Source organism: Miniopterus natalensis, chromosome 8 (genome assembly GCF_054644295.1).
Source record: "Miniopterus natalensis isolate mMinNat1 chromosome 8, mMinNat1.hap1, whole genome shotgun sequence".
Classification (NCBI taxonomy): Eukaryota; Metazoa; Chordata; class Mammalia; order Chiroptera; family Miniopteridae; genus Miniopterus; species Miniopterus natalensis.
In genome coordinates, this window is record NC_142088.1 from 70,208,647 (window position 1) to 70,229,725 (window position 21,079).

The following is a 21,079-nucleotide window of genomic DNA, read 5'->3' on the forward strand; positions in this document are numbered from 1 at the left end:
TTGTTTGAAATAGTAAACATTTTGAAGTGAGTTAAATTCTGTCAGTAGGGGAAAGATTAAACAATTGATGGTGCAGTCACATCATGAAATACTCAGAATAACTGAGACGGATATAGTAGGTCTCTGTGTGCCCACATAGAGTGACCACCATGGAAAGAAGACATCGTAGTATATTAATGGTGAAAATGGATTTATGTAATATATGTCAACTTTGAAAACTGATTTTAAAAAATGAAAGTGGTATTTCAGGAAGATGAATGTGGTGACGTCGTGTCAAATTCAAGGGGAGCAGTGGAAAGTGAAGAGGGCGTTGGGAGATATTTGCATGAGCACAGATGCAGGAGGCCAGAGACAGGGTCCTGAATGGTAAAGAGATGGAGAAACCCAGAGACCTTCCGAAGACAGACTTTGAAGGACTTCATGACACATTCACGATATAGGGGATGAAGGCAAGGAAGAGAGAGGAGGTTTTTCAGGCTTAAGCTTAGGAAATATACACTGAAGACTGATTTCTGCTAAGGGGAATAGACTCATGTTAATAGGAAACCTTTAAAGAATTTCTTCTTTTGTTTTTTTTGTTTTTCAGGATGGAAGAAACAGTACGAAATCTACTGCAGAGTCAAGGGCCTCCCGAGCAGAGAAAGGAAGACACTGTTAATATAACGGCCTATCAGGTACACCACGCTGCTTGCTATTGACTGGGTACTGGGCAGCCTGTTGTTCCTGTGTCTGTAGCTCTGCCGTCCCTAATTCAGAGACAAACAAACAAGTCTGGGCGTGACCCCGGTGCTGGGAGCCGTACTGTTACCTCTTTTTGAGAAATCATGTGCGCATTTATTTAACTCACTCATTTTTTGAACTCCTACTGTGAAAAGGATTGTAGATTTGGTTGAAGGAAGATGTAAGAAGTAAGTTTGCAGTGAAACCGAGAGACCCCTAATAATATCTCAGTACTCTGTGGTCAGGGCTCTAAGAGAGGTAGCTATAGCATTCCCCGGGACACAGGGCAGGGAGCCACTCACCCGGTCTGGGAGTTAAGGAAACTCTCCAAGAGAGGTTTGACATTAAGGGGGCCTGAGGAAGAGGGAACAAGAGGGAGGACATCGGAGGCAGAGGGGGGCCTGGCTGGGTGCAGGGGTGCATTTGCACGGCAGGCTCATGGAAACTAAGAAGCTCAGGGTAACCAGATAATGGCCTGGTGAGAGGATGAGGCTGACTATGAGACCGAGGGTGCTCGGGAGAGCTGGATGAGGCCATGCTCCTGTGCTGTGTGGTTGGGGGTGGCCTTGCACCTGGGCAATGTGGACTCTAAAGAGGTCCAAAGAGAGTAAGTGGTCAATGCAGTAACAGGTTGTCATCTTCCAGGAGCCCTAATCCTGTGGCTCTTTAACGCTAGTAAAGGTACGAGGCTGGAGAGCAGGACTGAGTATGACCCAGTTGGCCACACAGATGGGAAGGCTCTGGCAGGTGGGAAGAGAGATACAGCAGAGAGAGCACAGGTACTCCTTCTATATAAATAGAGGACTTCTGTTGAAAATGACTTAAAATCACAAATAGAGACCCAATATCTATTGCGCAACTATGCACAGAGAGCTAAAAAAGCTAAGATAGGCAAGGAAGTGGGCCGAAATTTGAGGTAATCAATCCCTGGGCAGCACTTGGTGTCTGCCGGCTAAAGGAAGTGGTCTGGGAGGCAAACGTAGGAGCCCAGCGGGTACAAGTGACCTCACACCAGCTTCCCTGGTTCATGGGGCAGCTCAGTTGGTTGGAGGGTTGTCCCATGCACCACAGGGGCGCAGGTTTGATCCCTGGCCTAGGTGCGTGCGGGAGGCAGCCGATTGATGTTTCCCCCTCTCTCTTTCTCTCTTCCTTTTCTTTCCTCTCTCTCTCAACTCAATAATAATAAACAAAAACAAAAAACATATCCTCAGGTGAGGATTAAAAATAAAGCATGAGCCCGGCCGGGCGTGGCTCAGTGGTTGAGTATCAACCTAGTATACAGGTGATCAGGGTTCAATTCCCGGTCAGGGCACATGCCCGGGTTGCGGGCTCGATCCCCAGCAGGAGGCGTGCAGGAGGCAGCCGGTCAATGACTCTCATCATTGATATTTCTCTCTCTCTCTCTCCCTCTCCCTTCCTCTCTCTGAAATCAATAAAGATATATTTTAAAAAATAAAATAAATAAAGCATAAAAATCTATTTCTTGAGAAAATCTTCATGAGGGAAGGTTTTTATCTGGGGAACGCAGGGTCCACTTTTCCTGACGTGAGGTCACCTGTAGTTAGGATGTGGCTGTAAGTCCTCCTGTCCCTGAGCTTTTCCTAGGTATTGCATCTGCTTTGGTGGAAAATTGAGGTATAAATAAAAAGGGGGGTGGGGTGGGGAGGAGGCTTGATTCTGCAGAAAGTAGTTCTGTGTCGCCTTCATACAGAGTCATGTGAATCTGAAACATGAGTCGTGTGCTCCCTGCACTGGTCACGTGAGGTCTGAGTTAGACCTGAGAACTCGGCACCAGGCTTGTGCTTTTCCCAAACACCTCCTTGCTGCTCATCAGGCTTCTGCTTTCTTTTGATAATATTCCAGTCTCTCCACCGCTTACTGGCCAAATCTGTGGTGTAGACATTTAACATCACCAGACTTTATTTTATGAAACTGGAAGCTACTTAGAAAAAACAGATGCACTTTAACAAGTGTGTTTCAAACCAATTTCCTCTGTATAACCCAGCCCATTAGGGTTGGGAGCGCAGTGCCTCCCTCTAGGGGGAAGGCAGTAAATCACTTGAACTAATACAACATGGAGGGGATTTTCCATTCATCGTTCTAACTGGCCTCAGTCTCCTTATGTGGAAAATAGGAGACGGACATGGGTCCCGCCGCCTGTAAGGTCATTTATACCTTCAACAGATGTTTACTGAGCTTGAGGTATGTACTAGGTGCAGCCTGTTCTCCGGGGATTCAAGAAATGGGAAGGGAGAGAAGGGAAGGAGAAATCTTGCTGGCCATCACTGAGGCCCAGGGAGGTCCCCGTCAGCTCACAAACTCTGGTACCCTAAGCATGGCTTATAGCAGCAAAATAGATGCGTACAAGATGGGCGTGCTGATCCTAGTGGAGCACATAGTTGACACCTTCCTCAAGTCAAATTTTGTGGTTCGGATAGGAGCTGGGAGATTTATTGCTTCATAATGTGGGGTGTTATTAACACACCTGATTCAGATTTTCCAGCAGCACGATTTGTCTGACAGGAGCCAGAGGCCCATGCAAAGCTGAGGCCCATGGGAAAGAGGGAGCTGGTTTCATTTTCCACTGCAGACGTTTGCTCTGAGGCTTTGTCATCGAGCTAACGTGATGCCCGCAGAGTCATAGCTTTCTGTGCTCCAGGCCTGCGCTCACTGAATTGTGCGCATTAAACGGCGGCTGTACTTTGTTCAGGGGTGTGTTCCTGAAGACCTCTCCCAACTTGTGACTGGCATAACTTATAACTTGCATAATTCAACGCGGATTCTCTCAAAGGACAGTGGGTATTTGTGTTCAGCAGGTGAAGCGGACCCACTGGTTGGTGGTTTACAGTTTATCAGCTCTGCCCTTGCACAGCTGTGCAGTTCTCGACTTTTTTAATTTGGAGAATTTATATGATTTCAAGGTTTCTGCATGAAGTGACATTAATAATATTTTTATGTGACCATGAGTTCAGATTTACCTAGTTCAGAGTCCCAGTGAATGTGACTAGATTGTAGCTCATTCAGTCCCTATATAACTTCACACAGGAGGTACTGGTCACTATTCCCATCTTAGTGACATGGACTTGGGCTCAGAGGGCTACGTGCCTGCCCAAGGATGCACAGCCTGGGAGTAGCCTAGGAGGGATTCAAACCCCAGTCTGGCTGTCTGGCTCCACGTCCTCAGCTCTTCATGCTGAGGGATTGTAGAGAGATTAAACGATGGGGCCCAAGTTATCCTCTGGTTATTATCTAAGTTGGGATCTAAACAGAAGCCTTTCCACTTTCTATCTAAAACTGTCCATATTCAGTCATTCCTTGATTTGCTCGTTTATCCATTCAAATGACATTTATTCATTTCCTTGTTTACATAAGTGTAGTAGTTTCCTATGGCTGCTGTAGCAATTCAAGGAGTTAAAACCACACGAATTTATTCCCTTGTAATCCTGGAGGTCAGACGTCTGAAACCACGGTGCCAGCATTCTTTCTGCAGCTTCAGGGCAGACCATTTCCTTGGTTTTCCAGGTCCCAGCATTCCCTAGCTTGTGCTCCTTTCTTCCATCTTCAAAGTGCAGGACTCCGAACTCTGCTTCCATTGCCATATCTCTTTTTTCTGAGTTTTACCCTCTCCCCTCCTTCTGTAAGGACCCTGTGATTACATTAGACCCATCCTGATAATGCAGGATCATCCCCCCATATCAAGATCCTTATTTTAATCACATCTGCAAAGTCTCTTTTGCCATATAAGGTATCATTCACAGGTTCCAGGGATTGGTATGTGGACATCTGGGGGGCGGGGGACATTATTCTGTTCATTGCACTAAGTGACACATTAATCTAGCAGGCTGGCAGGACCTAGCAGACAGCAAGCTAAGTGCTGGCATACAGAGATGCCTGCCTGACAGGGGCCTTTTCCTGGAAAGCTCAGTTGATAGGATGCTGGACAGTGGGGAGGAAAGGCAAGTAATCAAATATATGCAGCAGTGTGACAGGAGTCAAAATAGCCGCCTGTCTGGGGTTCTGGAAACACAAAGGACAGTGCGACCAAACCTACTACACTGTGCTCCCTGGAGACTCTGCCGTCTGCCTCACACTTGTTTTTAATAATGCATTCATACCTGGCACCAAGAACAATCTCATTGCATCAGGGAAATAGAACACTTCAAAAGAGTGTCTGTAGAGGAACCTGGGTCAGTAGAAACATCCTCAGTTTCCCTTCTGCTTTTTCTTTCTCCAATTTATTCTCTCTAGGTGGTGTGTTATACATTCTTGTTGCCCATGTCACCATTTTATTTAATCAAGCAAGTTAGGAAACATGTTAGGAAAAAAATAATTAGCTGTGAAAGGGGGCAATTAAACACAAATAAAATGGAGCAATTGATTGGAGAGGGCACTGTTCCTGAAGCTTCACCTGTGGCGATATGGAGATGCAGGCAGCCTAAGTTACCAGGAATCCTAGCACTAACGATGGGTTGCCCCTTACAGTCCTCTCATGTCCACAGCGACCCTCTGTGCTGCTGTTTTGCAGCTGATTCACTTCTCCTTGTCTCTGCTTTTCTCTCTGGAACATGAAGTGAAGCCATATTAGCTAATTCATTTAGAAAGAAAGAGGCAGATGGACAAATGGAAACACAAACAGGGGGAAACAGACCTGCATGTGGATACAGCCTCTGCCACTAACAAGATTTATGACCTCAGATGGTCGCTTAAACTCCCTGGGTCCTTGGCTTTCATATTTGTAAAAGATAAGGTTTTGGACTAGATTAGGGATCACAAACACAAATACCTGCAGTTGCTAGATAAAAGTGGGCCAGATATGAGAAAAATCGAGAGCTCTCTAGGGGCTTGCATTCTGTTTTTCTACTTTTGATGAAAAAAACGGGTACTGAGAGAGGCTTTTTGTTTGTTTTGTTGTTGTTTGTTTTGTTTTTAATAAAATACAAAACTCATACTTATACAATAGCAACCCATACCTGGTTTAATGGCAAAAGACGGTAGAGAGTGGTGGAAACTGTGGCAAACTGGAGAGCCACTGTCAGGCCTCAAGACAGCGGCCACAGCCCAGCTGCAGCAGAGCCAGGTGGCCCAAAAATGTAGACAGATGGCCACATGGTTCAAAAGCAGTTGAAGCTCAGGTTTTATGGACAGTTTCTCAGTCTGTAAATAGGGCTTATTTTTTTATACCTGGACTGAACAAAACATGTTAGACTGAGGACCACCCTCAGAAGAGAAAGGTGATTTCTCAGGTTTCTTCTTAGAACTTGGGGATTTTGAGGCTTCTTTGCCATCCTGTGGGCCTTGTTACAGGAAGGATGAGATGGAGTGCGGCTGCCCGGAGCACTGTGCCCACCGCGAGCCATTACCTGCTGAGGCCCCCCCATGTGCCAGTCACATTGGAATCCCTTCCCGCGTGTGAGCTCGTGTCTTCACGGGAACCCTTGGAACTAGGTCCTGGTATTTTCCTCATTTTTCAGAAGAGGAAACTGAGGCACAGAGAGGTTAAATTGCTTGCCCAAAGTTGCACATTTCCAGTTTTAGGTCACTTGAGCTCCTTTGCATCCTTTCAGCTGGCTCAATAGTTTCCATAAAAACAGAGCAGAAACTTTGTCACGAACTGCAGTGAGTCACTGTCCCTGGAGAGGACAGAGAGAGGCAGCTCAGTGCTCAGCAGAGTCGCAGTGGTGCCCCACTTTGCCTCTCTTCCCCTCTTTACTTTGCCCCCAGCTTCATGGAGAGCCCTGAACTGTGTGTTTTCTAAGTCTAGCTGCATTATTTTTAATGATGGTCTATGCTCAGTCATTAACGCCTTAGCCTGCGCTTAAAGCAATGTGGTATGTTCCCGAGTTATTTCCATTTGAAGTGATGTAATGGAAAATCAAAATGACTTTTTCCTGAAATAATTTCTTAAAAGTGTTCTCAGATGTGATTAAGCAGCTGATGCTTGTGGAAAGGGAACCTTTCTAGTTATCCTAAAATTTGTCAGCCATCAAGTATATATCCAGTTCCTTCTGTGTACACAAAAGTGCGTGACCTTGCCTGGGAAATTCTTTCCTGGAGCCAGGGCCTGCCTGGTGGAGGTGATACTTACCTCACCAATGGTAATTCTTACCAGGGATAGGACATGTTTGGTTTTAAACTCCACCCCCTTCTTCCCCGTAATGACTTAAGCAAACTTAAAAATGTAAGTGCACGAGAAAGAAAAGTTAGGGTTGAGAAATTATATTAAACAATCAGTTACAAAAGATACCTAAGAAAGCTCTTTTAAATAGCAATATTCCTAGTACATTTAAAGTGTGGCTTCCCCCAGCTTCTAGCACAGTAGCATTTTTTCATGAATACTTGTTTTCAGGAACCTCAAGTCTCCCAAGTCTCTTTCCTGGTTGAGTTTCAGGACCACCTAGGGGAACCCTCACACATTCAGCTGTCTGGGGGCCTCCTTAAAGCTCCTGACTTGGAAGGATCTGTTTGGTTTTGTCATTTCCAAGTTTGATGAGTCATCTTCATTCCTCAGGTCCCTGTATCAGCAACTAGCAAGGTACCTCAGTACCCATTTTTTCCCCATCAGTGTTCCCCATTTGCAAAGGAGAAATGGAGTTGTGGCTCCCAGACCAGTTCTCAGTCCAGTGCAGAGTTGAATATGCATCTCTACGGCACCTGCACTGATGCTTTCACACACAATACTGGTCCAGTAAGTGCTCTGGAAGTTAATTAGTCAAGAGCACTGAACTCATTAGAATTCTTTAGAGAACTGGACTGTAATTTATACAAGTTATTCAGAAAAGTGCTTAATTTTTCTCTTTTTACCTAAATAAAATAAGGTAAGCAAATGCAAATACGTGGATCAGCAGTCAGTACATTCGCTGAATGCACACAGCTGGGTAAGTGATTTCAGATTCTACTGTGTTGGAAGAGCAGCTAAGTCTTTGCACAGGTATTTATAAAATTATAGTACACAAGAGGATATGAAAGAGTTTACTGAGTGCTTTTATTTATGGTCTGTAAATTCAGGAAGTCTCAAGTGCCTTCGGTTCTGCTTCAGGAAAGTTGGCCTTCTACCCGGCTGGCCCAGCCTAGCGGAGTGGGGTTGCCATCCTCCCCCCAAACTCCCAAAAGGGAAAGAGATTTGGCCTTTTCTTTGAATCGCTGTGAACTTTGAATAGCTGCTGATGAGGAGAATGGTAATAAAGGGAGTATTTTCATTGTGTGTTAAGTTTTAAAGGGCTGGAAGTGTTCCTCAAGGAAGCAGTTTCCTTGCTTCCTCTTTCTGTTCTTTTTTTTTTAGTTTTGTTTAAACCAACATCCTCTGTTTGTATAAGTTTAGATGCAGAAAAATCAGGGTTTGTCAAAGCCAAAGCGTATGATGAGATTCAGTACAACCAGAAGCACTGTCCTACATAAAACAGTTCTCTTCTCTTTGAAATCCTTCTGTAAGATGAATTTATGACCTTACACCCTACAGAAGTAGCTTTTTAGGGGTCCAGAAGTTTCCAGAACAGCCTCATTTGGGAGCACCTGCCTGTTAGCACACCTGAATAAGAACACTCACCTCTGTAATTCCAACGTCACATGAAATACTTGCAAGGGATCGGAGACGTTTCAATGCTGTCATTTAGAGTTCAGATAGTCACTTACATACTTTGCGGGAATTTAAATCCTTGGTTTAATGGGTTCTGTCTCTGCTTTCTCATTCTCAATTTCTGCCTGAACTCTCTGCTCAGATATGAATACTTTTCTTGTTAGATGCTTTGACCCTGAACTGAACTCTTACCAAGTAAAAGCAGAAAATAGTCTCCCTGTTAAGACAAATGTAACCTCTGAATAAATTGGTGCCCTGGAAAAGCACCTCTCCATAGAGGTGAGCTGGGTTTTGCCCATGAACACGAGCCACTTTCCTCAGCTCATCTCTGCAGAGGGAATGAGTCTGGAACATTCACAGAGCGTCTCAGGTCAGGAGGTGCTGCGGATAGAAACCAGGAGCCGCTGCTTTTTAGTAAGTGTGTGGCTTGGGCAAATACTTAGGGCGCTTCGGATCATTAACCAGGCATATCAGCTATTTCTCCCTCGTAGGGGCAAATACATTTGAACAGAGCAAAATCACGATGATATCAATCCTTGAACTTTGGTCCTATTTTCTTAACCCACCTAAGGCTACAAAACTATAATTTTCTTTATTTTAGGACTTGGCTTACCAGTGCTTTATGAAATGGAGATAAAATAGCCCTTGGGGGAAAATGTACAATTTTCCTGAGATCTCTCCTATACAGTAACCTTTCAGCTATACATCCTTATTGACTTGTCTGCACGGCGAGCCCAGCATGGCAATGAAGAGGAAGCACCAGGCGTGGACCGAGAGAAAAAGGGCCTGGCCAGGATCTGCTGCCTGCAGTTAGCCAGTGCAGGCCTCAGGTATTAACTGGCCTCACAGGCATACCTGAGGCGGCAGACCAGGCCTTCTCAGGCTTAGAAGCTTGTCCCTGAGCCCTGCACAGCAGACTCCAGACGTGGGAAAAGTGGCCATCTGCAAAAAGGGATCTTCTCCAGGACTCAAATGTGAGACAAGGGCTCAGACTATGATCCGGTTCTCAGCCTACCTGCGCCACAACCCAGAACATTTTACCCCATCTCCAGAGCTGAGACTGTGTCTTGGCATGTTTAAAATGTCCCTGGGGGATTCTAATATGTCATTAAGACTGTGAGTCAGTCAACACCATGATTGTGACCATTTTTTCTAGCCAGCTCAAATCTGTGGGGAAAGTGCAGGAGAAGATTCTTAGAGAAGTTTGACTTATAGGGTGTAGGCGAATGTACTTCAGTGGAAACTCAGTGACTTTTCTATCCCACCAGTATTTCTGCTATTGCCTGAAGGGTAGATTATCTAACCTTAGGTCAGCTAAGGTTGTGCCAGCTGTGCTGGTGTCCAAGGTGGAGGATTCGCCTCCCCCCTGACACTGGGCTTTGTAAACTCCTCTGGCTCTGGAGGGTGAAGATGGTGAAGTTCACTAAACACATCTTGTTCCCTCTGCCCCATGTCGGTCTGTGAGCCAGGCATTCAAATATGAGTGCAGACAGTGCTCTGGGCTGCTTCTTGCTGTGTGAGAATTACCTTAGATTAATAATGGAAAGAGGCAACTTGAGCAAAGGAAAGCTGTGCACCATTACACTGATGCCATGAGCTCCCAGCAGCCCTCGCTGTGTAGAGACTGCATATATCGGGGGGGTGGGGGGTGGAGAATGTGAGATGGAGGAAGTAAGTAAGAAAAAAGAAAAAGTTCTGGGTCAGATTGACCTGGAAGCCGAGCCCAGTGTCCTCTCTCAATTAGTTTTGTGATGACACATTGATCAGTTTGAGTCTCCCTTTCCTCTTCTCCACAGTAAGGCTAAATGGAAGGGCTGCTGTCTTCGAAGAGCTTCCCAGACGTGATTTCACCTAACAGTTGGAGCTGGCATGTGACATGCATAGCACATTAGTCAACGAACAGTAGCAATTGTGTATTATTACACATCTAGCCCCATCTATCTACTCATCTCTTTTCACACAAATTCTTCCTCTTACCCTGTCCCACTCTAGCCCACCCTAGCAGCCAGCACTGCTGAAACTGCTAAAATTATAAAAGTTTCAGAATTGGAGAAAATGACAAAATGCATTAGGAGCCTTAACCCAGGGTCAGGTTCACAGACAGGACTGGCCTTTTGGGTGGTATCTTGTCCACTGCACAATCGAGTCATCCCCAGACCCTCTCTGCTAATATGTTCTTATTTTGATATGTTTCTCTAAAATTCCATCTATTAAAAGCATCATTCCATGCAAGAAATTAAGAATCAAGAGAGTAAATACAGCAGAGCCTTGAAGAACATTTCCCTCAGTGATGTTTTGTTAAAATGTTGATGAGGGGGGGAAAATCGATTCCCGGCAGGCCCACTGTCTGTGTGGAGTTCTCATGCTCTCCCCATGTCCATGGGGGTTTTCTCTGGGGTCTCCGGTTCCCTCTCGCATCCTAAAACTGTGCACATGAGGTGAACTTGCATGCCAGTGTTGTCCCTGTCTGGGTGTGGGTATGGGTGGGAGTCACCCTGTGATGGAAGGGCTTCCTGTCCAGAGTGGAGCCCCTGCCTTATGCCCTGAGCTGCCTGGAGAGACTCTGCCACCTGTGACCCTGAACTAGAATAAGCGGTTTGGAAATTAATGTATCTTACTGTTTTTATTGTTTCTTAAATGTATATAGAGCTCACTTTTATCTTAATATTTAACATTAGAAGTGGTTAAGGCTCTCATTTAGAAGTTTATTGATGTTTTTGTGACCAGAAATATGCCATAGGAGCATAACTCTTGTGTAGATCAGTTAGCTTATGGTAAAATTGGTTTCATTATACATCATTTCACTTAAAGTCACAGATTCCAGGAACTTATACTTAAGGGAAAGTCATTCACGTGTCAGTGTGAGCCATAAACTCATCCTTAAACTGGAATTTAGGATGGAGGATTTGAGGGGAAGGAGACAAGGAAATAATTTTCCTGAGGCTATTTAGGAGCTTCTATGCCTCTGTGCTTCTTAAGTCTGGCTGGATGAGGCCTTGCCTGGGACACACGTGCCAGGGAAGAGGTGTTGAGAAGTAGCACTGGGTAGAGAAGTGGAGAGAAAGCCAGCACACGCAGCTCACAGATTGCAGCCATCAATGGTTTGCCAGGTGCCCTATGCATCCCCTTTGCCCTCCTGACCTCACACCCTCAGGACCCAGACCTCAGGCTGTTACGAGCATTGTAACTGTTGAAGACTTGATGTGCTGTCTCAGTGCCATTTACTGCCCACTGTCTGTGGATGCACCATGTTAAAGTGACAAGTTCAAGGGACCTTTTGCAAGCCCTATTGAATTAGGGCCTTTTAATGGCTTATTTTCTGCCCTCATCTGTTTAAATGAATAAGCAAAGATTGATTGTCATTCATGATGATTCCATTGTTTCGTAAACATATCAAAATATATGTTTTTCCAAATGTGGTCTGTTTGCCATTCCACCCCCCAATAAATTTGGTTTCTACACAAAGTTAATAAGTTAGCACAGTAAATTCATTTCTCCCCATTAAGGCCAAGCCCGAATTAGAAAGCCTTTACCGTAATTATAAGTGATGATCTGAAAATAGTTCCATTGCAAGCATTCTTTTTTTACTTCATTTACAAAATGCCTTGTAAATATATCCTTAAGATATGAATTAGGCTGCATTTCTCTTGAGTCACTATTTTTAATTTTTTCAAATCCTTCTATTATTGTATTTTTCTTCTCTTTGGCTTTTTATTTCCCTTTTTCTCCTGAGCATTGCATAATCACCATTGGAGAACTGGTGGTGAAAACTGCCACAATAACAGTTAATGTGTGTTTTACAATTTACACTTCCACATCCTCTCATTTGACCCTTGCATTAACCTTTCCAAATAGAAGGGCAGAAAGTCCAGCTTCACTTTGCAGGTGAAGAAACTGAGCTTCACAGGAGCAGCTGATTTTACGAGCATCGTACAGGGTAAGGTTACTGTGGACGTGGCCTTTTGATTCCGAGTCCCATAGTCTGCAGGAGCAGCATTAATTACATTCTGTACCAGTGGTTCTCCAACCTAGCCATGCCTTGGAATCATCTGGAGAGTTTTAAAAATTAGTGATGTCCTGGTTCCACCCAGGGATTCTGATTTAATTGGTCTGGGGTGTGGCCTGGTCATGAGGATTTTAAAAATCTAATGTGCAGTCTTGTTTGAGAACCACTACACTATGAGGCATTAAGTTGGGCTGCATATTTTTTTCTTGCTCATCTGCTAAAGCTCCCTACAACCAGGGTCTTGTTTTCATTAACCTACCACCAGCATTTCCCCCAGAGTAGCCAACCTGCTACCTTTGTTTAGAAGGCACAGTGAGCTCTGGTGGGTGTGGCTGAGTTGGTTGGGCTTCATCCAGTGAACCAAAATGTTGCCAGTTCAATTCCTGGCCTGGGCACATGGCCAGGTTGTGGGCTCCACCCCCAGTGGGTGGGGGTGCAGGAGGCAGCCCATCAGTGTTTCACTCTCACATGGATGTTTCTCTCTCTCTCACCCTCTCCCTTCCTCTTTCTCTAAAAATCAATAAAAACTCGAAGAAAAAAAAAGGCACATTGAACTTCTGGGGAAGGTGGGAGCTGAGTTAGTCCTTGAAAGACAGTAAAATTCACATAAGTGGAAAGGCCCTTTGGTTCTGTGGGTTCTCTAATGAGAGACCACAGAGGAGTATGAGTATTCTGCCAAGGTACCCCAAAGGATTATGGGTACTCAGGTGAGAGAAATCAGAGGATAATGGGTAACCTTAAAGCTTTTAGAGGTTAGTATCCTGAGTGAGTCTCTCACTAGCTGTGAAATGTTTGTGGACTTACTTAACCTCTCAGGGCCTGGGGACCTCACTCCCAGCCATGTTCAGTCCATCGGTTAGTAGTGAGCGCATTGCTGAGGAGGCTCTCATGGGTCAGCAGGCAGGCCCAGGCTGTTGGGAGAACATGAGGACATGGGACACGTAGGTGAGTGAGTCACTCAGGAAAATGACTGGAGCACAGGCGGCCCCGTTCAGAGACCCCAGACAGGATGGACAGAGAACTAGTGATGTCTGAGGAAACATCAGTACTGAGGAAGCCCTGCTGGAGAAGAAAATGACAGTAAAACCTCAATATAACAGAGGCCCTGAGAGGTTAAGTAAGTCCACAAACATTTCACAGCTAGTGAGAGACTCACTCAGGATACTTTATAATTTGGGCCATGGGGTGTCTGTGAAAGCCCAACTATATATTAAGTAGGTTTTCAGAATGTGTATTTTAAAAATTGACTAATTGATTAGTTGACCTATTTTTACTTATCTAGACATGTTTGTGTAATTATAAGTAAGTGTGGATTTTAATTTCACAGAAACATTTTCTATATATAGTACTATAATTTTAAATTTATACTGAATAGGTCTAGTAAATGTGTACATTCACCAGTCACGGTGAGTAAACAAAGGCACAGGGCTGGGGCGTGGGAATATCAGCCACCCATGTTAAAACTGCTGCAAAAAGTCGGCCACAGGACAACACCACCAATTACCACATGTGATGTACCGGCTAATCATTGCCAAACATAGCTCATAGCGGTGACTCTTGGATTTAAATATGTAGACTATAGTTGTACATACGTAATATTTATTTATATCAGCAAAATTACTACAGTGTTTCTTCCAACATATGACCTATTCACTAAAATTTGTTAAAAATAACAGTGAATTAATAACAAAAAAAAATAACCAATTTAATTATAAGCAAATCTTGGTTAAAAGAATTTAAAAATTAACAAGGTGTTAATTTTTACATGTGACATATGGACTGGAAATTTTGTTGTTAAACCCAAAGTCCACTAAATCAAGGTCCGCACAGTGGAGGGTTTACTGTATTTCAATTGCATGAATAAGAGGGAATCATGGACACAAAGAAAACAAGACAAGATTCTCAATTAGCCCTAATTAGTTTGCCTGTTAACTGTGCTTGAGGCCTTTCTTCCATTTTTAAAATCTGAATAATTAGCAAGTTTTAGAAAGTTACCAAACTAAATGTTGGTCCTGATATAATGAAAACCAGGCCCTGGAAAGACAGCATGAACTTGGCAGAGAAGATGTGGGCAGCCAGGCTCCACAGATGATCCTCATGATGAACCGCACGCCTTTCACTGGGAGCTGAGTATCTGACTCTTTTACCGGTGTCGGGGTTAGTTCTGGGCACACAGAGCCAGCTGAGCTCAGTGATGGTGAAAACGGAGCAGGATCCTTACTGTGTAACAAGAGTTACGGCCGGAGTTCTGCGGGGCGAGTGTTTTTAGTGAGGGGAAGTCTATAGAGTGATCATCTGGTATCTTGCACTTCAGGACTACTTGGAAAGGTCAGGTAATCTCATAATTTATTAAGGCAGCTAAGAGTGTAGACCATGTTTGCCAGCCTTTTATTGACATGTTGCTGTGAACAAGGAGGCCAGTCGCTGTTATCCATGATTTTCTGAGGAAAGATTTATGGTGATACGTGGAGGTCAGTCACTGTGTTGAGATGACTGGATAGTTAGCAAGTCCTAGAGGCTCAGAAGGAGGAAAGTTACCTCCAGTACCAGCCACCTCATTTTGCACGTGAGGAAACAATGTCACAGAAAACCAAGGTGCTTGCCAAGGCTGCACTGACCATGGATGGCAGACCTGGAGCGAGAAACCAGCTCAGTAGCTGGTTTTATGTTTCCTTCTTCCTGTGGCCACGGAGAGTCCCTTAGCACTAACGTGACTGTCGGTGGGATCCAGAGGACTATTTGTTGGGGTATGTTGGAAGACCTCTGGAGAGACTTTTGTCTCAGGAATCACAGCTTGCCCGGCTCATTGGTCTCATTGGTCTTTAAATGCACAGAGATCTTGCATGAAGAAATGGTTACTCAAGTTTTTGATGCACATTTATAGTGCTTTTCCAATATATATATGTATTTTGACTTTACTGATTGTCTTTAAGACCACGCTTATTTCTGGTTTATCTGCGTTTCCTTGGAACCGTCTCTTACCACACTGATCCATCTGGCGGTGCTGCAGGTGTCTTCACCGGGCGCCCTGCCTCTCTGCCCCCCCGTGGCTCTGAGTGGCTTGTCAGAATGTGCATCCCACTCGATGACAAAGTATCACCTCAAGTGATAGCTTCCAGCCGCTTTCAGGGCATAAGGGTAAGAATAATAGTGTTACTGTCAAAAAGCACACCAGGACAGCATTGCTGGCACGTCTTCAGTAAAACTCCCCACAGTCGATCCCTGCTCTGCGCGCTGAACTTTGTCTGACTAGAGAGAGCAGGTATTATGTAAATTGTACCTGGAAAAAGGTCATATTCTTGCTTTAAGTTCCATTTAAGTGCACACAGGTGAGGCTTTTCTCTGTTCTGACATGAGCCCCCAAGAGAATTAACTAGATGATCCATCTCTGACTTTCTAAAGTGCAACTAATGTACCTCATTAGAGCTCTTCTTCTAGGTAATCCCAGAAGGTGGCAGGTGGGAGGAATGGCACACCTTGATTAGGAGCGGGTCCAAGAGTCTCCAGAAGATTGGAGGGCATTTTAGGAGAGACAACACTGTGGCTAAAACCGTCATGCGTTCCTGTGAGGGATGTGTGTGGTGGCATGTCGGGTAAAGGAGAAGCATGCAAATCTCATGTCTTAGAGTGGAAGTCAGCTCAGTGGCACTTTCATCTTTTAGGAAAACAGTCCATCTGTCCATTGCTTTGTGTTTCTGATAGTGAAATACTTGCTAAAAAATAGCTTTCTGTTGCAAGTACTTAAGAATAGGTAGTTCAGCATTGAACTTACTTGGTGTCATTAGACGTAAAGGGAGATCATGCCATCCCTCACCCGGCAGCAGCGTATTGAAGGGCGCTGGGCCTTTGCTGAGCGCCCTGTGCTGTGGGGCGTGGTCACGAGGAGTGGCACATAGGACACTGTGCTCGCCCCCGAGGGCCTTACGCTAGAACTGGGGCGTGGGGAACCGCGTACAGGTCTGTTGACTGAATTCAGCACTACAAGTTGGCTTCTCCATATGAACTAATTATTATCATCATCATCGTCATCACCATTATTACATTTGAACACTTAAGGAACTACTTCTTAGCAGAGGCAATTTTCTGCCAATTCAATTTAGTTTAACAAACTCAGAAAATATGTAAATAGAAATATTTCTCTGCCAGCAATTGTGTACACACACTCACACACAATCGACAGCAGTCTATAGTATATAGTATAGTATCTGATTGTATAATAGTAGTGACCATATTTACTGAATAAATTTTGCATACGTTGGTCATCTGACAATGTATATTTATGAGGATAGTGAGATAGAACATTTTAAATTGTTTAAATTTACTTTAAAATTCTGTTCAGGAATTGCAGACATATGACTGTTGTGGTTATATAAAAAGACATCAATAAGTATAGCCACCCACCTACCACTAACTAGTCAATGACTGAATTATTGGTTCCTTTGGGACAGCCAGCCACCCTCAATCTATGAGCTCAGCTTTTCTCTGGAGGCTCTCTGGCTTCCCTGACATAATGAATTTTTTCAGAAAATGGGACAGGGCAGAAGAGGGAAGGAAAGAGAGAGATTGAATTTGAATGCAAATTTTGACATTAAATTATGAGTTCTTTTTAATGACCTGTGCATGTTTAAGTGTGACCATTAACCACTGAAGTGCTTCATCTACATGACGTTCTTACTGTTTTTGGTTTCTTTCTGTTCAGGTTATACTCAGACAGCCATCTGTGGGCTACAACGAGACATTTCTATTGCTAATCTTAAATGCCCAGTCACCTAGAGCATCCCTTTATTGGAAATTACAGCTCACTTTTTCACACTATTCTATTCCACAGTGGAGTTTTCCTTTGTATAAAGTGCCTTTAGAATTGAACTTTTTCTAAGGAAATAAATGTTGCTGATAGATGGAACAGGCCATAAAAGCATCAGGTGGAAATTTATTAATGTAACTCTACAGAGATGTTCAATGTGGAAGCTGGGCTGCAATACCGAGGAGGGTTTGGAGTGAGGGATCACGGAGTAGATGTGAATTGATACGCGGACGGTCGCGAGTTCATATTAGAGACGTAAAGAAACACTTGGTCCTCTTCTCCATCAAGTGCATTTAATCTCAGGGATTCTGCTTGCGCTAGTTCACTTTGTAAGTCAAATCCAGAGATGAGAAAGAAGAGTTTTATATGTTTTGCCTGACAGTAGTAATCTTAAACTGTGAACAAATTGGGATGTTCTTTTCAAATCCTGTGATTTATCTGATGCTATTTTCCCCTCTTTAAAATATAGTATGCTAGTGCCGAACAAAAGCTGCTAGCAATCCCTGGGAATGTTTTTATGGTATTTCTTGAAATGCTATCTAAAGTGACAATATATTCTGTGCACCCTCCCCACCACTAGCAAACAAATGAGTAAATAAATCACAGAAGCTGACGCCACCAGAGCTCACCCGGCGGCTGTCGGCCAGACACCGGGCTCTGCGTTTCCGATCACCTTGTGATACCGTGGGTTTCTAATGTGAACTAACTGAATCATCTTTAGCTGTGGAAGCGGTAGTGGTCGGTTAAACCTATTCTGCTGATAGTCACCTGAGGCCAGACCTGACATCTCTGATAAAATCACCAGCTCCCTGGAGGATGGTCTGGGAGCCCTGGGAGAGATGCTGTCCGCAGCAGGGTTCAAAACTGAATGAAGATCACAGATTCCCAGAGAGAATTCCCATTAAGGACAGAGCTATAGGTGCATGAGAATGTCTGAAAGAGGCAACTGAGCTTGTGGAAAGAGCGTGACATTTGAAATGGGAACTGAATTCAAATTTTGGCTCTGCCGCTTACTGTCCAACAGGTCACTTAATAACCCATCAGAGCCTATTTTCTATTTTTCATTATTGAAGTATGATAGACATACAATATTATATTAGTTTCAGGTGTACAACATAGTGATTCAGCATTTCTACACCTTATGATGTGGTCACCACAATAAATCTAGCAACCATATGTCACTGTACAAAGTTATTACGATGTTATTGATTATACTCCCAGTGCTGTACATTACATCCATGACTCATTTGTTCTATAACTGAACAAAGCCTATTATCTTGTCTGTAAAGGGAGTCTAGAATTGTCCCTGTGGCTGGGGGTATGAATGGTGTGTATGAGGTGGTTTCGTTTAACTCTGAGGTGTTATACAAGTATTAGATGCTATTTGTTATTTTTTGTGTTCTGAAAAGAGCTTAATGTTTCATGCTACCACCATCCCCAGCTCTGCCTTATGTGATCATTCCTAAATTATAGCTTTTTATATGTTTCCTATACATTAGTATGTGGATTTAACACATGGGTGAATATTCAAAATGAAAAAATTCTGTTCTAACTTCTGTGACTGACTAGCTGTCCAAAGCTGGATGTCTCTTTGTATCTCTATGATTACATTTTGCCACCTTCGACTTAGACAACTACATGTACTTGAGGTTTTTTTGTTATTTGGTTTTTGTCTTTTTTTTAGCAATGGTAAGAAATAAGGGTAACCTCCATTAGAAGTGAATGGATGAGCTTGAACGGAGCCTGACTATCAGCAGCAGCCACATACATGCTGTGTTTCCACGTGCAGGCCTGTGTGTGCACCAGGATTTAAATGATAAAATAGAGACATGAGTGCATTCTCCTTATTTTTCTAAGGCCTGGCAACCAGGAGATACTTGGGATTATTCCTCTCATAGCAAATGCCTTCTGAGAGGCCTCATGTTGGGCACGATGTCCTGTGAGTATTAGGAGCACTTTTTACTGGTCTTGTGCCTTCACTGTGGCTCCAGACCTCAATCACAGCACTCAAGAGAAGCGCACAGCAAAAAGAGGACAGGTTTTTCGTTGTTGTTTTTTTTGTTTATGGTGTGTTTTCTTTCTTTCTTTTTTTTTACTCCTCACCTGAGGATATTTTTCCCATTGTTTTTCAGAAACAGTGGGGCGGGGGGGGGGGGGGGGGAGACAGACATCAGTGGAAGAGAGAGACATCAATTTGTTGCCTCCTGCATGTGCCCCAACCAGAGCTGGGGATCGAGTCCACAACCGACGTAGGTGCCCTTGGCCGGAATCAAACCAGGGACCCTTCAGTCCTCAGGCCAAGGCTCTAACCACTGAGCCAAACCCACTAGGGCTGGTGTGTGTTTTTTCAAGTGAGAGAGAGCGTGTTTTAGGCAACGTATCTTCCAGGCAGACATAACTTTCCTGTCAGTCTGCATTAAATCCTGGAGCTTCATCAGTGTTTTAAATACTTACCTTTCAAAGTTGAGTTTTTACAGATGATCAGAATTGGATACATTTGAGTTGGTCTCTGTCTGTGCATTTTATTTACAAATGAAGAAATGAAGGAGCAAAGAAGTCACTGGGCTTGACTAAAGTCACACAGCTGGTTAGTGACAATTGGAATGCAGATTTTTTATTTCTATTTGTTCTAAAACTTGATAAGAATGGGTCGGTGTTCCCACCCTGGATACGAATAGTTCACAGGGAGATGGGACTTCATGGACCTCAAGAAACAGCTGACGTTGACGCTCCCTTGATCCTATCCAGTGAAATGCCAAGGCATGTCCAAATGTGACACGCGGTCTTTCCCTCTGAGCTAATTTGGGATTCTTCAACTTGCCTTACAATCTTGCGCTCAAACCTAGTGTCACTTTCCCTGGGCCACCGGGCTGAGATCCAGCCTTAGCACCACCACCTCCCCCCTTAGTACCATCATCACCACCCAGCAGGGCTGAGGGTGGGGGTGGGGCAAGGGGAGAGGGGCAAGAATGTTTAAACGTCTTTTATTGCTTCTCTTACTCAAATTGTAAGCCCATCATGACAACCAATTGCCACTTTGTACCTCACTTAGGACATTGATGGACACATTTCTCCTAACTCTTATAAAAACACAAGGGACAAGCAAGCCTTATTTTTAAATTAGGAAGGCTTTCCAAGCAGGAAAATAGTTTTCCTCCCATACTGCACACACAGAACCTGTCCCTTGGGACATTCGTGCCCTTTGCTGTAGAAGCCATTCGAAGTAGTTACAGGCTGTTAATGCCATCTGCTTCCCTGAAAAGGCACAGCCATAGCAGGGTGGCATTGGACTCTCAGAACTCAGAAATTGTCCAAGGGTCTCTCCTCTCCCTAAGGTAGACTGGTTTCTATTGTGTCTGTCAACAGCTGGCATCTATCACTGAGGTAGTGCTTAGCACGCTCTCGGTGGGCATGCCCCAGCTTGCTTGGCTTACAGCTGTGGTCCCAGTATACTATTAATAGCTACCCTCTTTAGTGGTTTGAATGATTAGTAATTATCTGTTCATTTACTTATTATAAAAATTAGATCAAATGTACAACCACAAAAACTTACTAAAGCGACGGTGATTCATGTTCTGTGCTGGGGCATCTTTGTCCAGAGACTCTTCACCTTCGACATTGCTTAATTACGTGGGGTGTTCTCCAAAATTGGAGTCCTGGCTCCACACTTAGATGCTGTGATTCACTAGGCCCACTATTGGCCAGGATATTTGAATTTTAAACAAGCGATGCATCTCCCTTCCCCTCCCCCCATTGACTCTAATGCCAGTGACTGTTGGCCCACTGTCTGAACAGCGGTGCCCTAAGGAAATGTTAGTTGTTTGTCATTGTTGGAGGAAGTTCATACTAAAGTGCCAAAATTACAGGATGATTTACAAACCACAAGGTCTCATTTTGTGAGCTTGTCATAGTTCAGTCAACTCCTGCTTAGACTATTGCAGTAGCATCTTTTTCCCACATCTTTGTTAATCTCCCT

General features: G+C 44.0%; 1 protein-coding gene across 7 annotated transcripts in view; it reads left to right on the top strand.

Annotated features, from left to right (window-relative positions):
- The window catches only part of NCKAP5 (NCK associated protein 5), an 883,253-nt gene that overhangs the window by 596,111 nt on the left and 266,063 nt on the right, over positions 1 to 21,079 (top strand). For all 7 annotated transcript variants that reach the window (XM_087819892.1, XM_087819896.1, XM_087819894.1 and 4 more), the window contains one exon: positions 587 to 674. In XM_087819892.1, the coding sequence (XP_087676018.1) occupies positions 587 to 674 (88 nt within the window). The remainder of the gene's footprint in view (positions 1 to 586; positions 675 to 21,079) is intronic.